Source organism: Zerene cesonia, chromosome 1 (assembly GCF_012273895.1).
Source record: "Zerene cesonia ecotype Mississippi chromosome 1, Zerene_cesonia_1.1, whole genome shotgun sequence".
In the NCBI taxonomy this organism is placed as follows: Eukaryota; Metazoa; Arthropoda; class Insecta; order Lepidoptera; family Pieridae; genus Zerene; species Zerene cesonia.
Window position 1 is genome coordinate 2,289,460 of NC_052102.1, and position 25,603 is coordinate 2,315,062.

The following is a 25,603-nucleotide window of genomic DNA, read 5'->3' on the forward strand; positions in this document are numbered from 1 at the left end:
AGATTCGAAATTCAAATGTAATATTTTTTTATAATTAAGTGTAACAGTATTTATGGCCAGACTAAGTATATAACGCTAATTGGTCCTTTCTAATGAACCTCTGAAAAATCAGGCTATTCATTACGTCGCTATTTGGTAACCGTTTATTATACAAATTACTGGTTATTGTCAGAAGAAACATCTCTACAGTGAATTTATGTTTTTCTTTTGAAATATTAAAAATGTTTTCCCGAGTACGAAAAAGCGGCAACTACTTCAAAGTTAATTTTGAATTTAAGGAGCGCTGCTCTGAAGCGCCATTATATAAATTCATTATGAAAAACATTATGATTATTGGGGAAAAATTTTCGGTAGAACAATATCCACTTTACACGAGTGTTTATCGGAAATTTTGCCTCGAGAATTTATGAACGAAACAAAAATAAATGCATTTAAAATAATTCAATGGGTAATGGTTCCCCCAAACAAAACAAAGATTTCGTTTGTCTACGTTTTTCTCATAAAAAAACATTACAATTTTGATATAGGTATTATTTATTTTGTTCTTGTATAAATTTGTTATTTACCAACGTGTGAAAAAACATATTTTTTATTGAAATTGTATATTTATTCTAAATTGGAAAGTACATTCAAACAGTTGATATCCGTAAATGTCAACAATAATAATTATTGGACGTTTTATTACTGACTAGCAGTTCACCTCGTCTCCGCCCGTGGTACATATATAGCCTATGTCACTCAGTGAAATGGCAGCTTTCTTATGAAGAATGAAATTTTAATCGGTCCATTAGTTTTTGAGTTTATCTATTACAAACAAAAATACAAATTCTCTCACTTTATAATATAAGTGTAGATAAAAATTCTATAGTAAAATTTTTGTTATAAAAATAATTAGTTCACATATTTTGTATCCAGTGTTTAATCAGGACACACTTTTATTATCGAAAACAGAAATCTGTGGAGATGACAGTTATCGCTTTGATACAAGTAAGACAAATTAATTCAATTGCTCTATTAAATTGTCCTCTATCAAGAGTACATTATCAAAATCTATGTCGAAATTAACTGAATTATTTTTAAAACCATAAACTAGGTTCAAATCTGTTTAATAGCATTAAAATCCTCCATTTAACCGCGGTATTGTAACCTCATAAGCTTAACTCTTAAAAATCTCAGTGTGTAAACAGCCTTATTTTAGTTCCAGTTAAATCCACTATAACTCATACTGACATATGTTATACCCACGCTAACGAGCCAAGTAAGGACCAGCCTTCGTGCACACAATGTCAATTATAATGCTCTTACGCACTTTCAAATCAGCTCGTATATATTAAACGCCCTGTGCATTTATATGTCATAGATAATGCTATACAATGTAGTATAATCATTAATTCAGGTTTATTATAATTATTAACATGGAAATTAAATATAACATGTTATTTTATTACATCTCTGGTTAAACAATCTAAACTATATTTGGCATTATTTTTACCACAAAAGCAACCCAAATTTTCGGCGTGACCTTTGTCTATAATAATCCAGTATTATTTCTTATATTTTTATGTTATATACGTACGTACGCGAATTAACAGACTCGTTTCAAGGAAATATTGGGCAGATTTACAGTGAGTTAAATTCAACCTCGTGTAGTTTTAATGTCTATTTTTATCTGTAAGCCTAACCTTTCTGTCAAATAAAATATCATTTGAAACGTTTTCATTCGTGGAAACACAAAAATTGTATTTATACCTAATACTAGTTGAACCGGCTTCGCAACGCGATAGAAATATTTTTGACACATTTTACTTATTTTTAACTAATATGAAGGAATCAATACCAAAATTATCAAAATCAATTCAGAAATTCTCTAGTTTAAGCGAGACTACTCAGCAGCAAATAGTTTTGATATATATATATAGATAGACTAGCTGCACCCGGCAAACGCTGTTCTGCCTTACTCTTATCGTTTAGTGGTATGAAAAATAGATGTTAGCCGATTCTCAGACCTACCCAATATGCTTACCAAATTTCAGAGGAATCGGTCAAGCCGTTTCGGAGGAGTATAGAGACTAACATTGTGACACGAGAATTTTATATATAAGATTGAATGAGAATTGACACAGTTAGAGATTCTCTTTTTGCTCGTTATTACATGTCCTTCTTAAAGTTTCTACACGATAGACAATGTCAATGACATCTAAACAATAACTGCTTATAATAATTTCAACGTAGTATATAACGCGATAAAATGGTATTCATATAATAGTTTTACAGTAAAACTACAAATAATTTCGAAATAGATTGTCAATTCTCAGTTCCGAGTTCCGTTTACTCGGAACTTTATATTAGGTGAAACGATTTTCTATTAGTCTTTTTCAACTTGCTTTGCGTGAGGATTTATTAAAATTGGTCTAATTCTGTCAATTTGAACGCGGAGGAGTTTTTTCTTAAAAAATATTTTTTCATGTTAAAATTATACTCATATACTGATATTGTATAGATTATATGAGTACCCCGACTCCGCCCGGGTCGTTATTTGCCTTAATTCAAATAATAACTATCCTATTTTTTAACTTCGATCAAATTGCACGGGGTGTGCAGATTTCATTAAAATCGGTTGAGTTGTTTAGAAGTCCATGGTGGACAAACAACGTGACACGTAATTTAAATATATTAAGATAATTAGTAAATACACATAGGAAAGATTGATGATAGAGAGATAACATTGGTAAAACATAAATGCAATTTCATGTCAAAACTATTCGTGCTAGCGTTGTAGCAGAGAAATTATTACAACAATTTCCAAACAACTTTGGATTATTTGGGAACTGATGTATGAAATAACTTCTATTTATTAATAGTTCACTCAGTATAATGGGATGTTAACAATAGGTTTTTTTTTATTTTTTTTTTGAAAAAGTATACATGTCATTTGTTTGTTTTTTTTTTTATAGCATTGAAATGCTAGTGGGGTGGACCTTAATCATAAAACAATACGTCTTCACCGAGTAACGTTTTTATTATCTATACGTATTGGTTATTGCGGATGAACAAGCGGATGGTTTTTAATATTTATTTTTGATAAACTCTATGAAATTGAGTTATCAAATTTCGTGTTATTACTACTTGAGCGAAATAAAATGTTGTCACCATAAATATGATTATGCTATCGGAATTCATACCATAATCCACATGCTGGTAAAGTGCAGGTTGGCAGAAGTCACATGTCATCAAACTTTTAATGCTTGGACGTGCCGGTTTCCTCACAATATTTTCCTTCGGCGTTTCAAGAAATGATGATGCGGATAGTGTGCAGAAAAATTGAATATCAATTTATTCCCGGTCCGGTCTCAAACTCCCTATTTTTCATTTGAAAGCCGAGATCCCAACCACTGAACCATTGCTCAATATAAAGCTTCTACCTCGTAAATTTTACATGAGGTTAATAAGGAAATTATAGAAAACCCTTGGGAGGGATAAAGTCAGAACAATTTGTATCCAATGTGTGTGAATTATGTTTATTGAAGTTGCGACACATTGTTAGCATCAACACATATATGTGAACGTGTCCATAATGTACAGATATAACCGATCCCCAATAAGTGTATAAAATCTGTTTAAAGAGGGTCAAAATCGAGTCTCTTCGATTCTTGGTTAAGACGGTTTCTTGCAATTTCTCTCCCCGTTTGGGCAGTGGTGATGTGAATAATGCGCAGATAAATTAAAAAATCTGTTTAATTCCTAGAGTCTTTATTTCCTCGCTACATCCTGAACCTTCAAGTTTTCCTTTGAAGCCCTAGGTCCTCACCACTCACTTTTTCAAAAATGTTCTTGGGACAGTTTATTCTTTATATCTTAGACTCCGTACAGGAGACGTCATTTTGTTAAGCGCTAAAAGCAGCCAAGCAGTTAATAATCTGTATATATTAAAAAAAGTAAATTAGTAGTCGCTCTAACATAACATAATGTTTAATTCATATATTTCAATGCATGGACGTTGGCATTTAACGAGTTACATGATACCATCGATAATTACGTCAAACGTGACATTACATTGTATGATAATATTGGCATAATTTGCAAGCTCATTTTATATTAGCTATTAGAAGGAGCTCATGTGGTGCCTATTTGTTATCTTTAAAAAGGCATGTAGTCTTTTTAAATGGTTTTTAACATAATACACGTTTACTACGTTGTTTAATAGTAGATTAAATGTCTAAATTAATGTTATAATGTTAATGTTAATTTTATGTTATTGTTGTTTTTGTGTGTACGTTTGTAATGTTTTCATACAAAAACTATTTGACCTATTTTAAAAATTCGTTCATTTTAGAAATCTGCGTCTTGGTCGAGGCTACAATATGTATAATCTGTACCAGGAGCGAAGCCAGGGCGGGTCATAAAGCAAAAAATTAATTATTAACAATATTATGAATTCAAAAGAAAGTTGGTTCGTTTGAATTTTAGTTTGTCTTTAACCGATTTTGTGATATGATTTTTATATCTGGAAATAGGTTGGATTAGAGAGTGACATAATGTATAAAATTGAGGCTATAGTTAACTTTTGAAACATGTTTATTTATTATAAACTCTTTAGTATACAAATCACAGATATATAAATAACCAACAGGTACATATCCATGCGTTGTTTATGAATTGAGTTTGATAAAATTTATATTATCAGGCACTATAATTACCGTTCTGTCGCCGATTTTGTCGACACGACGTCGTTCTTTTACTTAACCATGTCACATCACACTAGAGGAATTCTATTTTAAATTAAATATTTTAACCCAATACAGAACTCCAGTAGTTTCACTCAATTCGATCATGACGGTTCTTTAATTACTAATGAATAAATTTTAACCTTATTTCTTTTCCTTAGGGATGGAATTTATGTTAAATAGTCGAAACGTTAAATATTTACTTGAGCGTTTTCACCTAGGCGTCCATAAATCAATTATGTAAACACAGATATGAAAATATAAGAAGACCCATTTAGGAAGCCCTGAATTTTAATCTGAACCTTTTATATTTAATAATGTTCGTATTAACCTAAATCATGTAACGACAAATAATTACGTTTATATAATATTCAAGCTGTTTTCATACTAAATCATACCTAAAACGGTTTATGATAATTGGATCATGGAGATGTTTGCGCTGAGAGCATAACTGTTTCGTTGTAGTATAAATATTAATATTAGATTTATCATCATTAATTAATTATAATACATAAGAACTATATAAAGCCGACGAAGTAGGCTAGTCTGGTTATAAGAACTTTATGGTAGAAACACAGGTGTTAATTGTGTTGCTTGGGATATAAGTAAATAATATGACCTTGGCGGTTGGCTTGAAGTTAACAATTGATGACAGTTCTTTCACAGAAAGTTCTACACTAAGTAAAATACATAACTAGCGGTCCCTCCCGTATTTAGAGAATCGCGATGATGCCCAGGCTGGGTATCATCTTAAATTAGACGCGTGGGTGAACTAAAGATTCACCTTGGTAGCGACATACCTAAAGGCCCGAGTTTTGTCCGTAGTAGACCACTTACGTAGCACGTAAAAATCCAACGGTGAAATAATTTTTGAAATCGGCTACCCGAGGCTAGCGTGTTTAAACAATCAAATTCTTCTTTATATTACCAAGAAGCAGGGACGTCTAATTAAATTTATATAGAAATTTAGAACATTAACTAATACAGAGGCAACTCATTGGCGTTTGATTTCGCTTTAGAACTAAGTGCTTATGTAGGTTTCGCTTTGATCTACCTCCATGGTGTTCGAGAGCGAATAGAAGCTGTGAAATCGTTGCTCAAACGAAAATCGTCGTCTTTGACTAACAACATATTGTGAAATTGTAATTTGTGCAGGAGAAAAGGCTTATAATTATTATAATAGTATTGCCACGCTTGATGATAAAGTTTTTAATTTATCATGTCTGTGGTTCTGTATGTATCTGTAACTACAGATACATAAGTAACTACTTACAATTATGCGACAGACCAGATCTTTTGCCAACTATAATGTAGAAAAATACCATTTGAATATTGTTAGCATTTTCCACTCAAAAAAGACTGTAAACTATTTACAAATGCTGAAAAATCCTTCAGTAGGGATTAACAGCTCATAATTCCACTATTAACACTTTTATTATACTAAAGAAATTTATTAATTAGTGGTTTAATTTGAATAACAGTGTACCTTTGCTGTTTGAATTATTTATACTATAGACTTATCTGAAATATTCGATACATGATTTAAAAACTAACCTTAAAATAATTAGACTTTTATGCCAATCGTAACGCAAGTTCAGAAGTGGTTTGGGAGTTTGTCGAAGCCAAGTTCAAATTCAATCGCTGACAACATTTTATACACCGTGCGAGAATGAACCTACCCGTAAATAAACTTGGAGATTTATTTACAGTCGGATGTCGGTTGTTGAAACGACCCCTGACATTTCCGTTTTCAGGTCACAGTCAAACGGGCCGGATTGACAATCTCACAGTCTGGTGTTTGTTCATCTGTTGTGATTCATTGGATGCTCTTAATTTGTAAGATAACAGAGAGAAAAAATGGAATCAGAATCGAATAATCTATCAGACGATTTGTTTAATCTGTGGGTAGAAGGCACACTACAACAATTTTACAGAAATAGTTTTGGGAAGAATATTTAAGGTATTTTATCGTATGAGATATGCACATTCTTATATCATCATCAAATCTGAGCTATTTTAGGGTGATTTCGTGTTATGAGCCATTTCACACAGCCTTACAGAACATATAGATATAGATTATATAGATATTTATAACTCTTTGCTTGATATCGCATAAATATCGTAAAATTTACGTTTTAATTGATAAAAAGGGCATTAAATATAAGCCTGTATGCAAAAACGTACAGAACACAGGCTACAGAGATAGATTTTTAGTGGTTGTCACAATTTAATTAATAAAGAATAATAGAGTTTTGCAGTGAATTTTAAGAGATTTCCTGCTTCAAACTAAACTTACTCAATAGAAAAGCTGGAAAATTCGAGAAAATACTATATTGCCAGCTTAATTTCAAGCATTGACACGAACTTTTTTATGTGATAAAGGCTAGAAGTACCAAGAGCAATGTGGTTTGAATTCTTTATGCGATTCGAATGCAAATTCATAAGTGACTGAAACATCTTTTATATAAAATTCTCGTGTCACAATATTAGTCTCTATACTCCTCCGAAACGGCTTGACCGATTCCTCTGAAATTTGGTAAGCACATTGGGTAGGTCTGAGAATCGGCTAACATCTATTTTTCATACCACTAAACGATAAGAGTAAGGCAGAACAGCGTTTGCCGGGTGCAGCTAGTTTTAATATAAACATTTGAATTCACTATCTATAAAAACTAGTCTCCAAGTATTCTGTTTATCGCCATGAACGTTATCATTACATTTGCATTATTCATAACATCTGATTAAGCGTTATTGTAGTCCATACATTTTAATGTCAACTCGATTTTAATTACATAATTAAACAGCTAAATGGCTGCACCCACGTGGCGTATTATGCTTTTGATAGCATTAATTATGTATGTTATATTTAAAGCTTACTTTACATGAACAATGTCTGCATAAAATAGGTCACAGTTTAAAATTAATTCACGTTTCGTCAGAATATCAATTGAGAATTAAGTTTGCGATGCTACAGGAGATTGTTGCTGTGTTATAATACTTTAATTGATATCAACCTTATTTATACTAATAATATAAAATTTAAGACTTGGTTTGTTTGAACGCGCTATTTTAAGAAACTGCCAGTCTGATTCGAAATATTGATTTAGTGTTAGACAGTCAATTTATGTAGTAAAATTATATGACAAAAAAGAACCACGTAATTAATTATTAATACTCATAAACATATTATGCTAGTACTAAGGATATAAAAGCATATTTATCTATTGTTCTAACAATTTTTTACATGACATTCATGTCTAAAGATCAGAAATAGCTAATACATAGAATAGTTACCCTCCCTTTCGATAACCGAAGTATAAATTAACTAAAGTTTCTATTAGATATTAGAACCTGAATATATTTCTTTTCTTATTATTATACTCAAGACTAACACATTGTAAGACTGTTATATAAAATACTAACAAACACAGAATAAAATAATGTAACATAATATTTTCAAGCCGTAAGTCATAAACAATATATAATTAAAACAAATCTCAGACAAGCCAACGCTAAGAGCGATCGTGTTCTTCAATTCCTATTAATTCCTTTGACAGCTTCTGATATCTCGTAATTAACTCTGATGATCGTTCCTTACATACACCAGCACAGCGAGTATCAATCAACGTTGGCCTACTTAGTACGTAACTAGGTACTAAACCTGTCTGTCTCTCTGTATAGATACACGGTCTAATACAAATTGTTAGATTGATACAATTGTTTATAACTTTTCAATTTGATTGGCTTCAGTTTTGAAATAAAGTGGGTGATTGTAAATCTTATTACAAAGAATTTGTAATTGTCACGAATTCAAGGTACCTATTAGCTTTATCGTTAATCAAAAATAAAGAGTATTTGTATCTGTTTAATTTGACGCAAATGTTCTGAAACGTTTTGAAATTAAAGGTTTTAAACGTAATTTATTCGTTATGCCGGCCAATAACTTTTTCTTGCCCTTGCTAGGCCTTCCTTTCTTCGTAAATCCTATAACTTATACCTTAAAAACGAACAACATATTTGGAGAGGAGAACCTTTTCATTCATGGGGGGTGTACGATGGTGATCGCTTACCATCATGAAAACCACCAGCTCAAATTCTATACAATGGTATATATAAAATGATATTAAAATTCTTTAGCCTTGAGTTTTTAAAAGTTTACAAGATACATAGTCGAAAATTGCCGTAAAGCAGTTGAAGATATATTGATTATTATTGAAAAGAAATTGCAGAAAAGGAACTTGGGGAAGCTTCCACAAAGTTTTGTGTCAATGTTAAACTTGAATGAAAGTTGACGTTGCCGTCTTTTTGAGTCAAAGCATATAAATTTATATCTAGACTAATTTAAATATTAGAGGAGCGCTGGAAAATGAAATAGTTAGGAAAATGTATTCACTCTTGTTACTTTGGCGAGTTCCAATAGCTGCGATTCTGAAACTGTGAAAGTTCTGTCGTCTAATTCAAAATGTTGTTGGAGATGAGCCATGTGAAAATCCATTTCCTGAAAATTGGGAATTTACGGTCACTTTCTTGCTGTGAACGGTGGAAAGTTTAAAGATGAATTTAATTTGCGTGAGGGTTAATTAATGAAACTAAAATACTTGATTATAAATTAGTTTTTTATATATGTGATTTATAATTTGTTCAATAAATTAAAATGTTTTTTTATGCTTAGAAATATTACGTGATGAATTTAACATTTTAACTCTTTCTTTTAGTCAAAATATTATTATAAACACACATTGTTTTGTTTCCTTAGTGAATGTTTATGCCAAAACATTTATGAAACTCAATGGCTACTTTTATCCAAGGTCCAAACATCCCTTGACAATCACCAATCCATCAACCTTTATACTGACCTCAGCTTTGATCGCCCCGAGACGCATTTCTTCGCTATTAACTTCTCCATCGGCTTACCTTGATTGATTGACGTATCATCTAAATAATTGTCTTCGTGTACAGTGCACCAATCATTAGCAGCGTTGGGAAGTCGTGCACGCTATTTTGAGTACTCGTGCACACTTAGAGTGTCCATTTTGGCGTTTCATTTTGCTAAAAGGCTGCATATCACTAACATTTAATCTGTAGATGACTATTAATCAAATGGCTTTCGGTGTTTCAACATTTCGAGGTGCGGTTCAAGTGGGCAATTGCTCTATTATGCGAATACATTGGGGCCTTTATATAGGTGTACTAGATCATAGTACTTAAATTAAATTAATGTGATTTTAAGTGGTTATTTTGTAATTATAATATGTGGGAATGTAATATGCGTTGTTTATGGCGGTTGTCTATTTTATGTCAGAAAACTGGATTTATAGTAATGGACGAAAACAATATTATTACATTTATAATACAAGATTGTTATATCATCGTAATGATATATCTTCTTTATTCGAACCGCAAGGGATTGGAACATGCTTCCCGAGTCTGTGTTCCCCGACGAGTACCATCTGGAGGTCTTCAAGAGAAGAGTGAACAGGTACCTTCTAGGGAATTGCGCTCCATCTTAGACCACATCTCAGCTTACCATCAGGCGAGATCGTGGTCAAGCGCTTCCCTATCATGAATTAAAAAAAAAAAATTACTCTGCGAAAAAATTATTATATGGCGTAATAGCATTCATTATGTTGATTGGGAAATGGAAACAGTTGTGTATGCATATTAAAATAATGTGATTATACTAGCCAAATCTCATGTCTTTGTTATGCTAACCTATGTTGAAACCTATATGAAGAAGGTTATAAATTATTTTTATTCCAAATTTCACCCAACTCCACCAATTTATCCGAAATCCGATTATGCTAGTGAACAAAGAGACAAAGAGGCGTATGTCTACTAATGATATAATTCTGAAGTACCTTTTTGTTTGATTATTTGCACTAATCTCAGGACCTATTAGAGCGCTATGAGGTTCGTTTTGAAAAATTATTTTAGAGTTTGATAGTAAATTTATGGAGCAAGGCTACATAACATCATATTTGACGTCGGTGAAACCGCGGGGCACAGCTAGTTACAGATTTTGAATAATATGTATATTTTATTTTTGTGTTTTTGCGGCACGTCACCTTATCGAATCATGCTTACGCGTCAGATTAGGTAAGCTAGAGACGCACAATGCCTTAGTCATTAAGTCATTCTTTCCAAGAATTCTTTCGAAGTCATATAGTAATTTTTTCCAAAAATAAAGTCAATTTTGATATATTTTCTAAAACATTACAGCATCACTTATTGAATGGTTTTAACCACTCCATACATCAACGGTTTTAATCACTCCATACACTCATCAGCCAGCTATTTGCAATAACTCTCATGTGAGAACGTAAACACTAAACTAGCATTTGATCGATCAGTTTATGCGTTAACGCAATCCGAAACGCAGATTTAGATTTTATGGTCTTAAACTGCGAAATGTGTGCTGTTGGCACACTTGGGCTGTTCGATCATTAGTCTATTAATGGTCAAGCCACTCATTGGGGATTATATTAAGAATGTTACGACTATTCAATCATCTTTTTAGTTTTATAACATGTATATTGGTGAAAATGGTCATTTGTTTAAAGCACAAATTTAAACCTTCAAAAACATGTTTTTCATTATAATATGATTATTTACTTACTCTTAATATCTTAATATATATAAATAACGTGGTACATTGTTTGTCCGCGATGGACTTCTAAACTACACAACCGATTTTAATCAAATTTGTTTGATCCCTAACTTAACAGATAGGATAGTTTGCATCATTTCAATCACGAAGGACTGCCCGAGCGGAGCCGGGCGTGCAACTAGTTAGTTCTAAATGAAACAATCAAACCCAAAGCTTATATTTATACTGAGTATATATTATATTATTAATTAACGAAATCATTATGTAATATTTTATCGGAACTATTTTAGTTCAAACTGAAACATTGTGAATAAGGACATATATTCTTTATTTATCTTGGATAATGTCCTATTCAACTAGGCTAGGTATGCATGAAAAACATAATTAAATAGGTCTTAAGAATGTAATTTTGAATAAATACGTATAATAATAGCTCGGGCCTTAGGTTATCATAAGAAGTAACGTATTTTCTAAACAAGGTTAAAAAAATCATCTCTGTGTATACATGTTATACTTTATATGTTATTAGTAGAAAAATCCCAATGATAAGATTAAGCTTTAATCAATCTTAACCATTCCACACGATTCTAGTAATTAAAATAAAAAAAATATAAAATAAACAAATAACAAATAGTCGTAAACGGTTGGAGTTTAGAATTTATTACAGTAGGAAGTGAAATATAAAATAATTTCTCTCTGAGATCTATTGAAAATATATCTGCGTGAAATTATTCATCATAGAAAGTAATTTAACGCCAGGTACGGTGGGTTTTACGGAAAATCCTGCCTTATCGTCCTACATGAAATATATTACTTGAACAATGTATGTAAAGATCAAAATCCCTTGAGTTATAGACCATTAGTTTCCAATGCTTGAAATCAGCTATTGGATATTTCTATTTTATAAAGAAATGTTCATTTACCCATAGTTTTATTTAAGATGAGTTTTAATTAGCTTCACCTGTATGTTTGTATGTTTATATGTTTTTATATAACCGACTGTTTTTGACTTAATTTTGAACCACTTTAAACCAATTTAAACGGTGGTGATGAAATCGTTCAGATCGGGGACAATAGAATAACTAATTGAGTCTACCTTAGCACCTATTCTGATTAGGATCGCCAGTATAAAATTATGTCCTTACATATATATTGAGTCTACCAATAAAACGTGTTTTTTAATTTTTCGAAACTGATTGAGTACCTATTTATTTTATGTGAGAGTTGGCAAATGATCTCGTTGGTCACCTCGTTGGTCAAGCCGCGCCCATGAAGATTGCCAACTTTAGTGGATAAGGGATAAGGAGATGGAGGAGATTACTAGAGGGAATTTAGAATAGGACTAGGAAGGGAAGAAAAAAGAAAAGGATATTCTATTAGATATAGGTAAATTAGGTCTCCGAATGACAGACATTTTCTGTCCGACCGATGAATATACAGTATTCATCGGTCGGACAGATTGAACGTAAATTAATTAGAATGAACACTTAATTTTAATTAAATACACACCTACTATCACAAATTAGTTTGTTCCTAAAACAATAAAATATGTAAAAGACGCAAACAAATTCATCTTACAACGCAATGAAGCACTGGTGTTTCTGTTCGCGTGTTCATGCGTACAAACATATAATTAAAATAATGAACACCAATTCAATATGTCTATCATGCTACACTTCAATTGCTACAAGAGTCACATTTAAACATAAATTATTTCATACAAAAACGCGATATTCACACGTTAAAATTAATATACAACAAAAACTCGTGTCATAGCATAATTGATTGTGGTGTTAATTATCTCAGTCAGGTGTCAGTCACTACGCAACAAACCTGTATATATATCGGTTAACCGCTCAATATTTAAGGCACCAGTGTAATGGCTATAACTAGTTTTTATTCAAGTACCGGTTATTAAGAATTGTTCTGTCTCAGGCGATACAGGTAACTAGTCACGTGTTAAATGGATCAAATGAATGTCAGTCATTTGGTCTAAAGTTGAAGCAGATCAATATTATGTGGAATGTGATTTGATGACTTAAGATATGACTACAGTAGCTGATTGAAATGATATTTCAAATGCAAATGAAAATTATTTATGCTCTTATATGAGCAGTTATATTGTTATCAAATTTAAAGGTGTAGAGGTTAGTGATTCAAATTGTCTTTTAATTAAATATCATACTACGTTTTTAATAATGATTATTATACCTACAGCCTTTTTCAGGAATGCCGTACATATATGACGGTGAAAGAATTTTGAAAATATAGTAGTTCCTGACATTCAAAGAAACAAACTCTTTAGGTATATGTTGTTATACTAACATAAGATTAAAATTTAGGTGCCGCTCTAATCAGTATAAATAATCGAGTGCTCGATTCAAAGCATTTTTCGCAGCTGGTATGTAAACAATAAAATGTAACTCATAATAAGGGTAGCGCATAAATCGATTTACCTTTTCACCCATTCGTTATCAGGAGATCTACAAAATTACAATACAATTTCGTGTTAACTACCTTCTAAACTGTCCCATGTGCGTCGGATGCGAATAGTAAGGAGTATTATCATATACACAAATATATTCCAATTGTAAGAGAATTATTCGCACCTGACATACAATAGCGCTTTGTAACTAATATTTAACGTTACTAAATAGGTCGATTGTCTGCAAGCTAACAAGCGTTGACTCACAAGAAAAACATTTCAAATTCTGTCTGAGCCATTTCGGTGTGATATTGTTTTGTTTTGCTCCTGTTTGTTAAAGCATCATGTTTCACGAATAGTCGATGGTTATTGGTAACGGTTGTCAAATGTGAGTGGAACTCTCTTATTGTTTGATTGTGAATATTGATATTTTTTAAACAATTAACGAATCGGTTGATACGGTGGATGACGAAGCTATTGCCGAAGAATATTTGGGTTCGATTATTGAAAATTTTGTATTTAACATTGATATTATAAGCATTATACATATAACATTTTTCATATAACGTCATTGACATTTAGTACATAATACATATTATACTTGATTTGTATCGTGTTCATTGAAAATGTATGATGTTTATGTTATATGAGTGGATTGGATTCCAGATAATTAAATTAGTTACTGATAACTAGCTGATACATTGGCATTGCCCGTGGTTCATGTGTAGTCAATGTCACACAGTGAAGTAATGCTTTTTAATCGAGAAAGAATTTTTGAAATCAATCCAGGAATTTCTGTGTGACAGTATTAAAAACATACACACAAAACAAAACACAAACACAAATATCTTCTCCTTATAATAGTGGTTTAGATAATTTCCGTCAATCATATTGTCAGAAGTAAAACGAATGCGCTACAGATTACCTAATATGGTATTATAATTATTTTCATCACTGAAATAAAACAATGTTACTAATCAAATCTATATATATAAAATTCTCGTGTCACAGTTTTCGTTGCCATACTCCTCCGAAACGGCTTGACCGATTCCTCTGAAATTTGGTAAGCATATTGGGTAGGTCTGAGAATCGGCCAACATCTATTTTTTATCCCGATATTCCTACGGGATACGGACTTACGCGGGTGAAACCGCGGGGCGCAGCTAGTACCTGTATATATGCTACGTCATTAACTGATTGAATATCAAATAAGCGTATAATTTTCGACGAATGACTGTGTAGTGTGTGGATTAGCAGTTTTGGCCTAAATGACGTGGAATTCGCAGATTCGCAATTGTGGGTAAAATTGCGTCAAATTGCCGTTAACACAAACAGTTTTCAATTGAAATTAACGTTGAATGTATACAAATGTTTAGTTGGTTGTATTATTACTAGCTGACCCTGAATACTTTAGTGGGTAATACTCTGTTATTAGTTAATCCGGGCATATTATGTTGTACCAGGACAACTTAGACGTATAAAATATAACCAGCTCAGGTCTACCGAATATGCACAACCATATACAAACGGGCTGAGGTTTCACACACGTCTTAATTCACGTTAGTTGCCTTTCGCAATAAATTGACTATTCAACACAAAACATTTTTCAATTGGAACGAGTAGTTCTTGAGATTAGCGCGATCAAACCAACAAACTCCTAAGCTTTATATCATTCAAGTATGGATGTCATTCACATTCATAGTTAAAAAATTTCTAATTAGTTAAAGGAAATACAAAAATTGACACAGTATTCATTAAATAAATATTTACTAAACAAGTTATTCTTTCAAAATTCATATTTTAGTCCATGTCATTTATTATCAATCAATCAATATTTTTGTCACAACAACAATCGAGATTTCACTTCATTTTAACAAAATTAACGACTTGTAGTATAAAATTTAAATCTGTGATTAAATCAATTTAAATATAAACATTGTTTGCTTTTCATTTACATCATTACATTATACAAGTTTTTTTTTTCAATAATCACGCCATTTAATGTTAAAACATGCGCAACATATTGCGATTGTATATTGATGAGTCTTATTATTACTTACTTTATATATATAGTATTCTTTAAACGCTCATACCAAAGGCGTACATAATATACTGTAGGCGAAATAGTCAATGAAAATCCATAATTAATTACGCCTCATAGGGTTTCACGTTTAAAATCACTGATATCTTGAATGTATTCTGTAATATAATGTTTATTTATACTTCCTTCCCTTACAGAGGAAAAAAAAAAGAGCATTTTCTTCGCCTGTTGTAATTTACAAAGTTTAACATAAAGCTCTATGATCTGAATGCATGCATAAAAAAGTACAACATATGTCATAAATAAACTATTGTGCTAATGCGAATGTAAATATTCAAATTTCTTATTCAAAATTCTAAATTATATACCGACTCCTTTATCGTTTGGAAAAAGATTACTCATAAATTAAGCCTGCTTTTAGTGCTGTTTTTACTATAGCATATACTGAGTATCTATAGTTTAGTATCTAGTAGTTACTTATCTAATAGTTTCATGTATATCTCTAGCGTAATAATGTCTTCATCGATATCAACTAGCAATAGTGTCACCAGGGTCACAACATAAAGAGATTTGTTGGAGTATATAGTAATATACTCATAAATAACAAAACTATATATGTTTTTAGATGTACCTAACATACAATGATTTAAGAAGTGAATTAAACATGTCACTATACAATTATTATTTAAAGCTAATAACGAAGCTATTCGAAAGTATCATTATTTAATTACTGTTCATCCGAATCTGGCTGGAAGAACTCGAAATTCAATTTTAATCCCTTCCAATATCATTTTTGAATAATTCATTAAGACGACGGTTTAATTCTCAGATACTTCTGCATAAAAGCCAAGTGCTATAGAACTTGAACGGAATTGGGACGAAAGGTAAACACATTATAGCTTTAACAATGTACTTTGTATATTTGTAATATAATTAATTGGTGTATTTAATAAAGATTCTCAAACAATCGTGACTGTTTATTGCACCAATTTCAATACTAAAGATTCGCTGCCGTCTATAGTCACGCTTTGTGCCTCTAATAGATCCCTGAAAATAAAAAAAACCGTTATAATATGCTTATTAATGTAATATTTTAGCCGAATTTAGATGTTGATATTTAAATGACGAAAACATCTTTGAGTAAAAATAATGTTTTCTCTTTAAAATTATTACAAGCAAAGTTTGTTCAAATATACTTCACTGGCAACAATCGTAGATTCATTGATTAATGTTTTTTATCGCCTTCTATTAAATAGTATCATCCAATGAGATCATTTAACATAAAAAACACAATACTACGATCAGCAGAAAGTGATTTCTTTGGTGGAACATCATTTTCTTTGAAATTTGTGAGACATTTTAGCACAGAAAAATGAAAAAACAATGTGATGCAACAGATGTTGTTACAACTCCGTAGCATATTAAATAACCTAAAAAATATTTTATTATAAACAATCCAATTCCAATTTCTATCAACTAATACTTATTTAAATAGTTCGATCACCTCCTTGGTAACGAGGGGTCCTGGATTCGATTCCTGATGGTGACTAACAAAAAAAGTCGGTCTGGTCTACAGAAGGGTGTTCACCTGCTCGATCTATAAAATTAATCTGTGATATGCATAATGCCCCATACCACAGATTATTAAATAGTTACTACGTAAACCATACTCCAATAGGGAACACGGGAATTCACCATTTTCTCAAAATGAGGCTAAAATATGTCTTACCCTTTGTTCTTCGATGACTGAATATTACTAAGTATTACTTCAAAATGACCTTCAACGTTTTCGAAATATGTGAAGTCGATTATATGTGGATCTTCCCTGAAGTTAACCACAATTATATAGACCTCTCCGTTATGCCATCTGTAATTAATTTTAGATGCAATAAATTACAAGTGAACGTGAAAATTGTCTTCGGATACTGCTTAGTTCGTAAGAAATATTATACAGGCTCACGGATTCGTCCGCGAAGTGAAAGGAAAACGATAGACAATCCCAGTTTTTTCACGCCTATAGGTATCCTGTTTTCGTTAGATTTCCAGGATATAATAAATTTTTTTTTACCTTTAGCCTGTATAGGTTAGTTAGAAAGTAAAAATGTATAATCTATTTATCATTATAAAAATAAAAGAATAAACACAAAATAAAGCCCATGTAAACAAAATCATTGTAGATTTCACATAAGATTATTTACATGCCTTTTCTTATCTTTAAAATCCATCATATATCATATATCCATAGCCATCCCAACCAAATTGTTGTATAAATTTACGATTCGATACGCTTTTTAAAGAAGTCTAGTTGAATGAATTAATAATAGTGTTTGAGTTTTGAAACTTTATAATTTTCTATTGTTAAGGACTTTAACATATAATCCAGTTGTATCCAAAATAAAAACTAGTCATGATTGTTTCTAACAAATAAGAATGCGAATAAGTAGGTAATAAACCTTCAATTAAATTTATTCCACCTAATGACCTATCTAATCATGACCCTCGTTACAAGAGGGTCTAAACGACAAATTCACATAAATATGTCCCCGTAAATAGGACCCTTGTCTGATGAGATAACTGCTTGTATATAAATTTATACCAACTCGAGGGCGCGATATGCAAGTAGTAAGGAGAAATGCGTGGAGTTTAGAAATTGATAATAAGTATCATAGATAATGTTTCTAGATAAGTGCTTTGATGAATTATTGTGCTACAAATTTCGGAAAGGACTCTCTTGAAATACGCCTATTACTTTTTGCTTGCTGTGATATTTTCAGCTGATTTTATAATTTCATTATCTGGTGTTTATAATAAATTTAGTTCGCACGCTTCTAATGCTCCGAGGCTTTTTGCATTGATTGTTATTTTTAAAGGATTGGATTAATGTGCTGCTAAAGCTTCTTTAGCATATTATAAAAATGCTTCTACAGTCTTAGATACGTGATAATTTCGAGTGAAAGTGAAATCAATTACATCCTACAATAGCTATATCATTTATGCAACAATTAACAACCCATTTTGTGTGATAGATTATCAGACAGGAGCGCTAGTAACCAAACAGTTACCACATCTGTTACAGGCTCAAATTGAGAAATCCAGCGTTTCATACAAATGTCAAGCACTTAGCTGTTGCTGACATGTCATTATAATCTGACATTTGAAGTGTTCACAATATCATGTTATGACGGATTAAGTTGTTTTGATAAGATCGCGTGTATATTTGAATGCCGACGTTTATTTAAATCGATAGCGGCGGTCTTAATTTGATTGATTTACATTTAAAAATAGTTTGTTCCAATTCATCATGTTTAGTGTTTATGTAGCTAATTTAAACTTAGTGTCATTTAAAAGAAGTTATCCTACAAAAACATCATGCTAACAAAGTGAAATATTGAAAGTAAATAAAATAGTTTTCCTAGAATGTGCCTACATAGAAAAGTTAATTACTTGAAAACGCATCAATTCTAATAGCGATATTCAATTTAGATGATTAATCTATGCATTTGTTTCAAATAAAAATGGAGCACCAGTTGTTTTCAAGTACTTTCATGCAGCGATTAATCTTTTAAACGTATCTCACCTTCTGAATGCAAATACATCAGAGTTAAATGCCACGGATTCATATCTGCCGTATCTGAACGTGGCTTCCGTACGCAATTCTGCTAAAGCTTTGTAAACATTGAGGTGAGATCTTTCAGACATTCTTTGTACTTCAACGTTAAGCTCTTCGTATCCATCCGCAACTGGGAGCCAGGGTTTGTCACCAGTAGTGAATCCTAGAAATTTATGTTTACCGGTTACGTATTTTCTTAGAACGTATCTCCAGAATACTTCGTTATTCTTACTGAAGAATGGATTAGTAGTATTTTTTATATGTACCTGCATTTTTATCAGCGCTCCATTGGAATGGTGTACGCTCAGGATCTCTTGACGATTTCCAGTAATTAATAGGGTCGTCAGTATTACAGCCACTTGGATCGACTGTGTCTTCCCAACTTATGTATCCATTTACCATACCGATTTCTTCACCCTTTATTCCACGATATTGTATTTTAATTGAAAGTTATGGTTACCATATAATAATTTTTCAAATGAAATGAATACTTACCATATATGTTACAGCTATGCCTGGTAATAAAAGCACTATCATATTGATTCCATCTACTAATTTTGGGCTGAATCTCGATGCTACTCTGTCGTTATCATGGTTACCTGCCTTTAAATAAATGTTTTTTTTTAACTAACAGTAAAATTCAAATCCCAAATATAATTTAATTATACAAAAAAACTTACCACCCAGTTGGCTAGCTTATCAATTGGCTTAAACGTAAGGAATTTATCAAGCGCATATTTAATTTCAGCAGCTGTTGAGTCGCCGTTTACATCAGAAATTAGCACAAAATTGAAAGGCATCTGAGCACCTTCTCGATCTTCAGTACCAAAATACCTCATTGTATCTTGCGGAGTTGAATAAGCTTCAGTCATCATAACTCTAGTTAGACCATCTTTCTCTTTCATTTCTTCAAAAACTTCCCTCCACTGGTACACCATTTCAAAAGTCTCATCCTGATCTTTGGTGTAAATATGCGTTAAATAATCATAGTGTTCTGGATCGTTGAGACGTTGTCCAGATATCGGTTCATCTGGGTATTTACCACCGTATAGTTCTTTATCTACTTCAAATAAATGCGAAATTGCATCAACTCTGAAACCAGCTACGCCTTTCTCGAGCCAGAATCTTATTACATTTTTCATTTCTTCAACGACATCCGGGTTGCGGTAATTTAGATCTGGTTGGCCGATGACAAACTGATGTAAGTAGTACTTACCGACCTCCTCTCTGTATTCCCATGCGCTTTTGCGAAAAACGCTATTCTAAAAACAATATAATCCTTATGAAATAATGAGCACAATGTTAACAGGTAAAATAAGGTAAAAAAGTACGTACCCAATTGTTCGGGGGATGTAAAGTGCCATTTTCATCCTCTACTCCATCTTCCCAAACGAAGTAGTCAAAATATTTTTCATGGCCCCTCAAAGCTTCTTCGAACCACACACTTTCATTACTGCCATGATTTGGAACGAAGTCAAGAACAATTTTGATATCTAAAATAATTACAACCATAATTTTATTATCCCAATAAGTCAATTACAGCCACAAAGCTGTTAAAAGCAAGTCGGTATTAGTATCGTACCTAATTCCTTTGCTTTTGCCATTAATTCCTCAAAGTCTTCCATCGTACCATATTCGTCATGGACATCATAGAAATCGGATATGTCGTATCCGAAATCGTACATTGGTGACTTGAACATGGGTGATAGCCATGTCGCTCCCACTCCCAATTCCTTAAGGTATTCGAGTTTTGATGTTATACCTGTAATATTTCAAAATGGATATATAAACGTTTCTGAAAAGAAGGTACACAACTGGAAAGAAAAAATACGATTATCAACAGAAAGGTTTTACAAACAGAACAAAACGTAATTTGATACAAGTGAAAAAAAAAATTTTTGTTAGTTTTGATTCAGTGCGTTGAAATATTCTAATATACTAATTAAAAGGCATCCCTTCGCACCTTTTGAAAACAATGAATTAATAAGGGCAAGAAAACGTTTAATATAAGTTGCTCACCGATAATTTTCAAATATTCTATTATATTTTCATTTATGTTGTTAATTATGTTTACCTTTTAAATCTCCGATACCATCACCATCGCTGTCCATGAACGATCTTGGGTATATTTGGTAGAAAATTGTGGTCTCCCACCACTCAAGTTCACGCTCGTTCGACGCATTTGATATTAAAAATAGCGCCGGCAGTAACAAAAGCGATTTCAACCTATAAACAAGCGTAAAATAAGAGTACTAGTAACAAATTTAAATGTTATTCAATAAATATGATGCACTGCTTTCATTTAATTTCTTTAATTCTCTATAAACATTTGTATTATGGATTTTCGCATTAAAACTTACCTCATTGTGATCATGAGCAAATGGTATATTTTTCTTCCATTTTACTCTTTTTATACACAGTCAAGATAAGCAAACATTTCATCATAAGATAAAGCACTCGAAAACTAAACCATTATCTTCAATAAAGGTAAATTTTGTTAAATGCTGATTTTTTATGTTTTCAACAAATTAGGGATTTCTTTGCAAGGCTTACTTACTAAACATGACGGAGCGGTTTAAGACAAGATGATAAAAAACCAATTTTGTAACGGGAGTGGAAAGGCGATTAGGCATTGTTTTTGGGATATCGAAACAAAGGAAACGCTATTGAGTTAATTTAACGAGATTAATGGACTTGCAACGTAGGACTTTTAATTAAAAATCAGATATCTTGAAAAAGCAAAGCTTAATTTGGGTTAACGTAAATATTAAATTATAACGGAGTATTTTTAATAGCAAAATGTTTTTAACGAGTATTTCTTATTTCAACAGTGTATATTTTGTCAAGAACAAACAACCGTCGCTTTTCGTTGGGAGTTTAAATAAAGTAAATTTTACTTCACAAACAGTCGAATTTGATGAAGAATAAAAAATTGGTGGGAAACGTGTCTTGAAAAATATGAGAACATACCATAAATAAGATAATGTATGAAATAAGACTAGTCTATATACATATTTTATATAAAACTGGCTGGTACGCTATCAAATGCTTTGTCAAAGAAAATTGAGATAATTAAAAATACTTATATAGAGTTTGTAGCTTATTCGCATCATTGACAGCTATATGAATTCCACTAACCTCCTTTAGTGCGTTGAATAAAGGATTGAAGTATTAAAAAACATCAATTTATCGAGAAAAAAAAAAGTGTTTTCTTTTCATGACAGGAATGCTAGCCGCGTGCTACGACAGAAATTCTTTAACGCATTCATAGACAAAAAAAAATTACATAAATATTTGAAAAATAAGTACATACAAAGTGATGATAAAAGTCAGATAATGGAAGACTAAAATGCTGTAAAAAATGAACAGATTTAAAGAACCTCTTCCATTTCAAGTGTCTCATTTCTCATTATTTTACGGCTAAAAATAAATATTGTAGGAGACTACAATCTCACACGAGCTGTGTTTGTATTAAAATGAATTGCATCTGAAGATACAGTTCTGTTGCGCAGATTTTCAGTCGCGGAAGAAAATCTTCAACAGTTATATACGTGCAATTATATGCCGGAACTATAGGATATGTTCTGTTCTTATTAATTATCGCTCCTATAATAGCTAATCTCTGTATTCTATTCTATAATATGATGCATTCATGATATGGCGAGCAAATGAACTGGTGGTTCACCTGACAGTAAGCGATCACCATCGTCCATGAAAATTTGTAGAGTTTAAGTAAAGGATACGGTAAGGATTGATGGATGAGAAAAATAACACGGGCCCTCGGCGGTTCCACTCACCGTACGAGACACGGAAGCAAGCTACTATTTCACACTGGTCTTCTGTGAGGGTGTGGTTCTGCCACAATTCATACCAAAACGTGCTCGACTTTCACTTAAAAATACACTAATTGGACAATGATGACTCAGTAAGGGTCTTAAAGATTTAGTAGAGGTTAATATATAATAATTGGATGTTATTAAATCGACCTATACTGAACTACATACTAATTTATAAAGCTTGTAAATCGAAATTTATCTAATCTTGGAAATGTCATAATAAATGACAAGAAATTTGAATGAAATATCCAGAAATTGAATATTCATTCTTATTAATATCAGCTTAACTTATGTATAAATTGATAAATGTCCGGGACTTCAACATCAAAGATTACTAACAGATTTACTAAAGGTTAGACCTGTGAATCAAGCTACGTCCAAATATGGACGAATAGTTAGTTACAAAAGAAGTAGTTATAATAAATAAAGCATTTATACGTAGTCCATTCGATTTATACACTATAGTCATTTGTAAAGCCAGTAAATAATGTGACGAATTGCAATTTTCTACAATTTACTATCAAATAAAAAATATATTTTCATTTATTTTCAAAACTCGACAGCATAATGTTTGACTGGATTGATTGTTGAATAGCAAAGTAATAACACAATGGACGAAAATGCAAAGAATCGAAAGGAAAAATTGTAAGAATCTCCTTCAAATTAGATCCAAAAATAGAACGTTCAAAAACGAATTTAATATCTATGACGCATGCCCAGTAAGATCAGGCTTTCAACTGCAGCTGATCGTTCAGATAATTAAAAGCAGGATGTAATTGCGCGTCCCACGCTGGCAATCCCAGGTAGTCATTTAACTTGAGAAATTTCATCTCGGACCCGCCGGCTAGCGCTGGTAAAGCGGCTTAATCTAGTTTATACTAACCTTTAATAATTTTTAATTTGTCCCTTAGGAGCTGATCACATCTATTGGACATTTATGTCTTCATGTAAAGTGTATTAGTTTATTTTAGTGTTAGACATGTTATATATTTCGAATGATTTTTGTTTATGTTTATGTAGTTTATTGAGTCCATAAATTAAAAAATATATTAAATTAAAAAATGACTGTTCAACTACAGATAAAGTGAAAAGGGCTAGCTTGGATACAGATTTAAGGTATTCTAATATATTTTCGCAGATCACTGCATCTGAATGAGACATGGGATTTTATACGTGTTATCCTAGACTTTTAGGTAATTTACTTGATTTATAGCTTCTTCATGAAGCCAAAAAACGGCGTATTCAGATATCATTCATTCAAACATGGTAATGATGATACGAAAGTGAAGGGAAAATATACTATTTATGACATCTTCAAAATTACTATGTATTCATGGCGTTTAAATAAACGTTGCTTGAATAGAGATGTTGATATTGTTTTTAGTATTCATATCTTTAATTTGCATTATATTATACTCAAGTGTAAGAAGAAAAATCAAACTTATATTTATATATAATATATACTGCAGTAGCCGATCATTCAGAATGTCTGAAGGCGAATCCAGGATTAACTCTGTACTTTGTACATTTTGGCATCAATAGGAGGAGGAGGAGGTGTATGTATTGCTCATCACAATGTAAATTTAAATAGTGATTATTTCTCTTCGTTTCAGGTAATTTTAACTTGGATTAATTCAAACTATTGATTATGGCTGTAAGTAAACTTAAATAATATTACAAATTCAACACGAAACATATTTTTCACTTAGTACAAAATATTTGTTCCAGTATACCATTAAATTTCAACGACAAATCTGTTCATATTATCCAAGAAAATAACCGGCATTTTTAAATCCCTCTTGTGCAGCGCGTTGCTTATCTTACCTTCCCAATGCAAATATATCTGCATTAAGCGCTACGGAATCATATTTACCTCTAAACGCGGGATTTGTTCGCAGATTGGATAAAAATTTATTGATATCGAGGTGGAAGTTTTCTCCAGCTTTAAACCTCGGTGTTTAAATATTTATAATCGTTAGATATTGGAAGTCACGTTTAAATCAACGCTTTATTATTATGCATTGATTATTATTAATACTCTTAAAAATATGGTTATTAAATTATTCTTTTTCTTATGTCTGGATTTTCTCTGATTCCGCTAAAAATTTTCGTTGATAAAATTTAATAAGAACCAAATCATTTCGATTTAGACGACTAACATATATTACCAAGTTAAGCGTATTTCAGTACTACAATATATGATGTTTTCCAATTTCCTTATAGCCGATCTTATAACCGATATAGTTTTCCAATGTATAACAAATTCACACTAAAGATAAGAACTGAATATACTTAGTCTGGCCATAAATACTGTTACACTTAATTATAAAAAAATATTACATTTGAATTTCGAATCTGTC

General features: G+C 31.7%; 2 protein-coding genes across 5 annotated transcripts in view; one reads left to right on the top strand and one right to left on the bottom strand.

Moving 5' to 3' along the window:
* Positions 1 to 25,603, top strand: part of LOC119828197 (calcium/calmodulin-dependent 3',5'-cyclic nucleotide phosphodiesterase 1) — a 129,970-nt gene that overhangs the window by 9,897 nt on the left and 94,470 nt on the right. The window lies entirely within an intron of this gene.
* LOC119828229 (maltase A1-like) lies at positions 16,775 to 21,107 on the bottom strand. The gene is made up of 8 exons (XM_038350336.1): positions 20,990 to 21,107; positions 20,743 to 20,900; positions 20,088 to 20,669; positions 19,903 to 20,010; positions 19,674 to 19,824; positions 19,375 to 19,570; positions 17,527 to 17,664; positions 16,775 to 16,844 (listed from the first exon to the last, which is right to left on the bottom strand). Exons 1-8 carry the CDS (start codon positions 21,105 to 21,107, stop codon positions 16,775 to 16,777), a joined length of 1,521 nt encoding a protein of 506 aa, XP_038206264.1.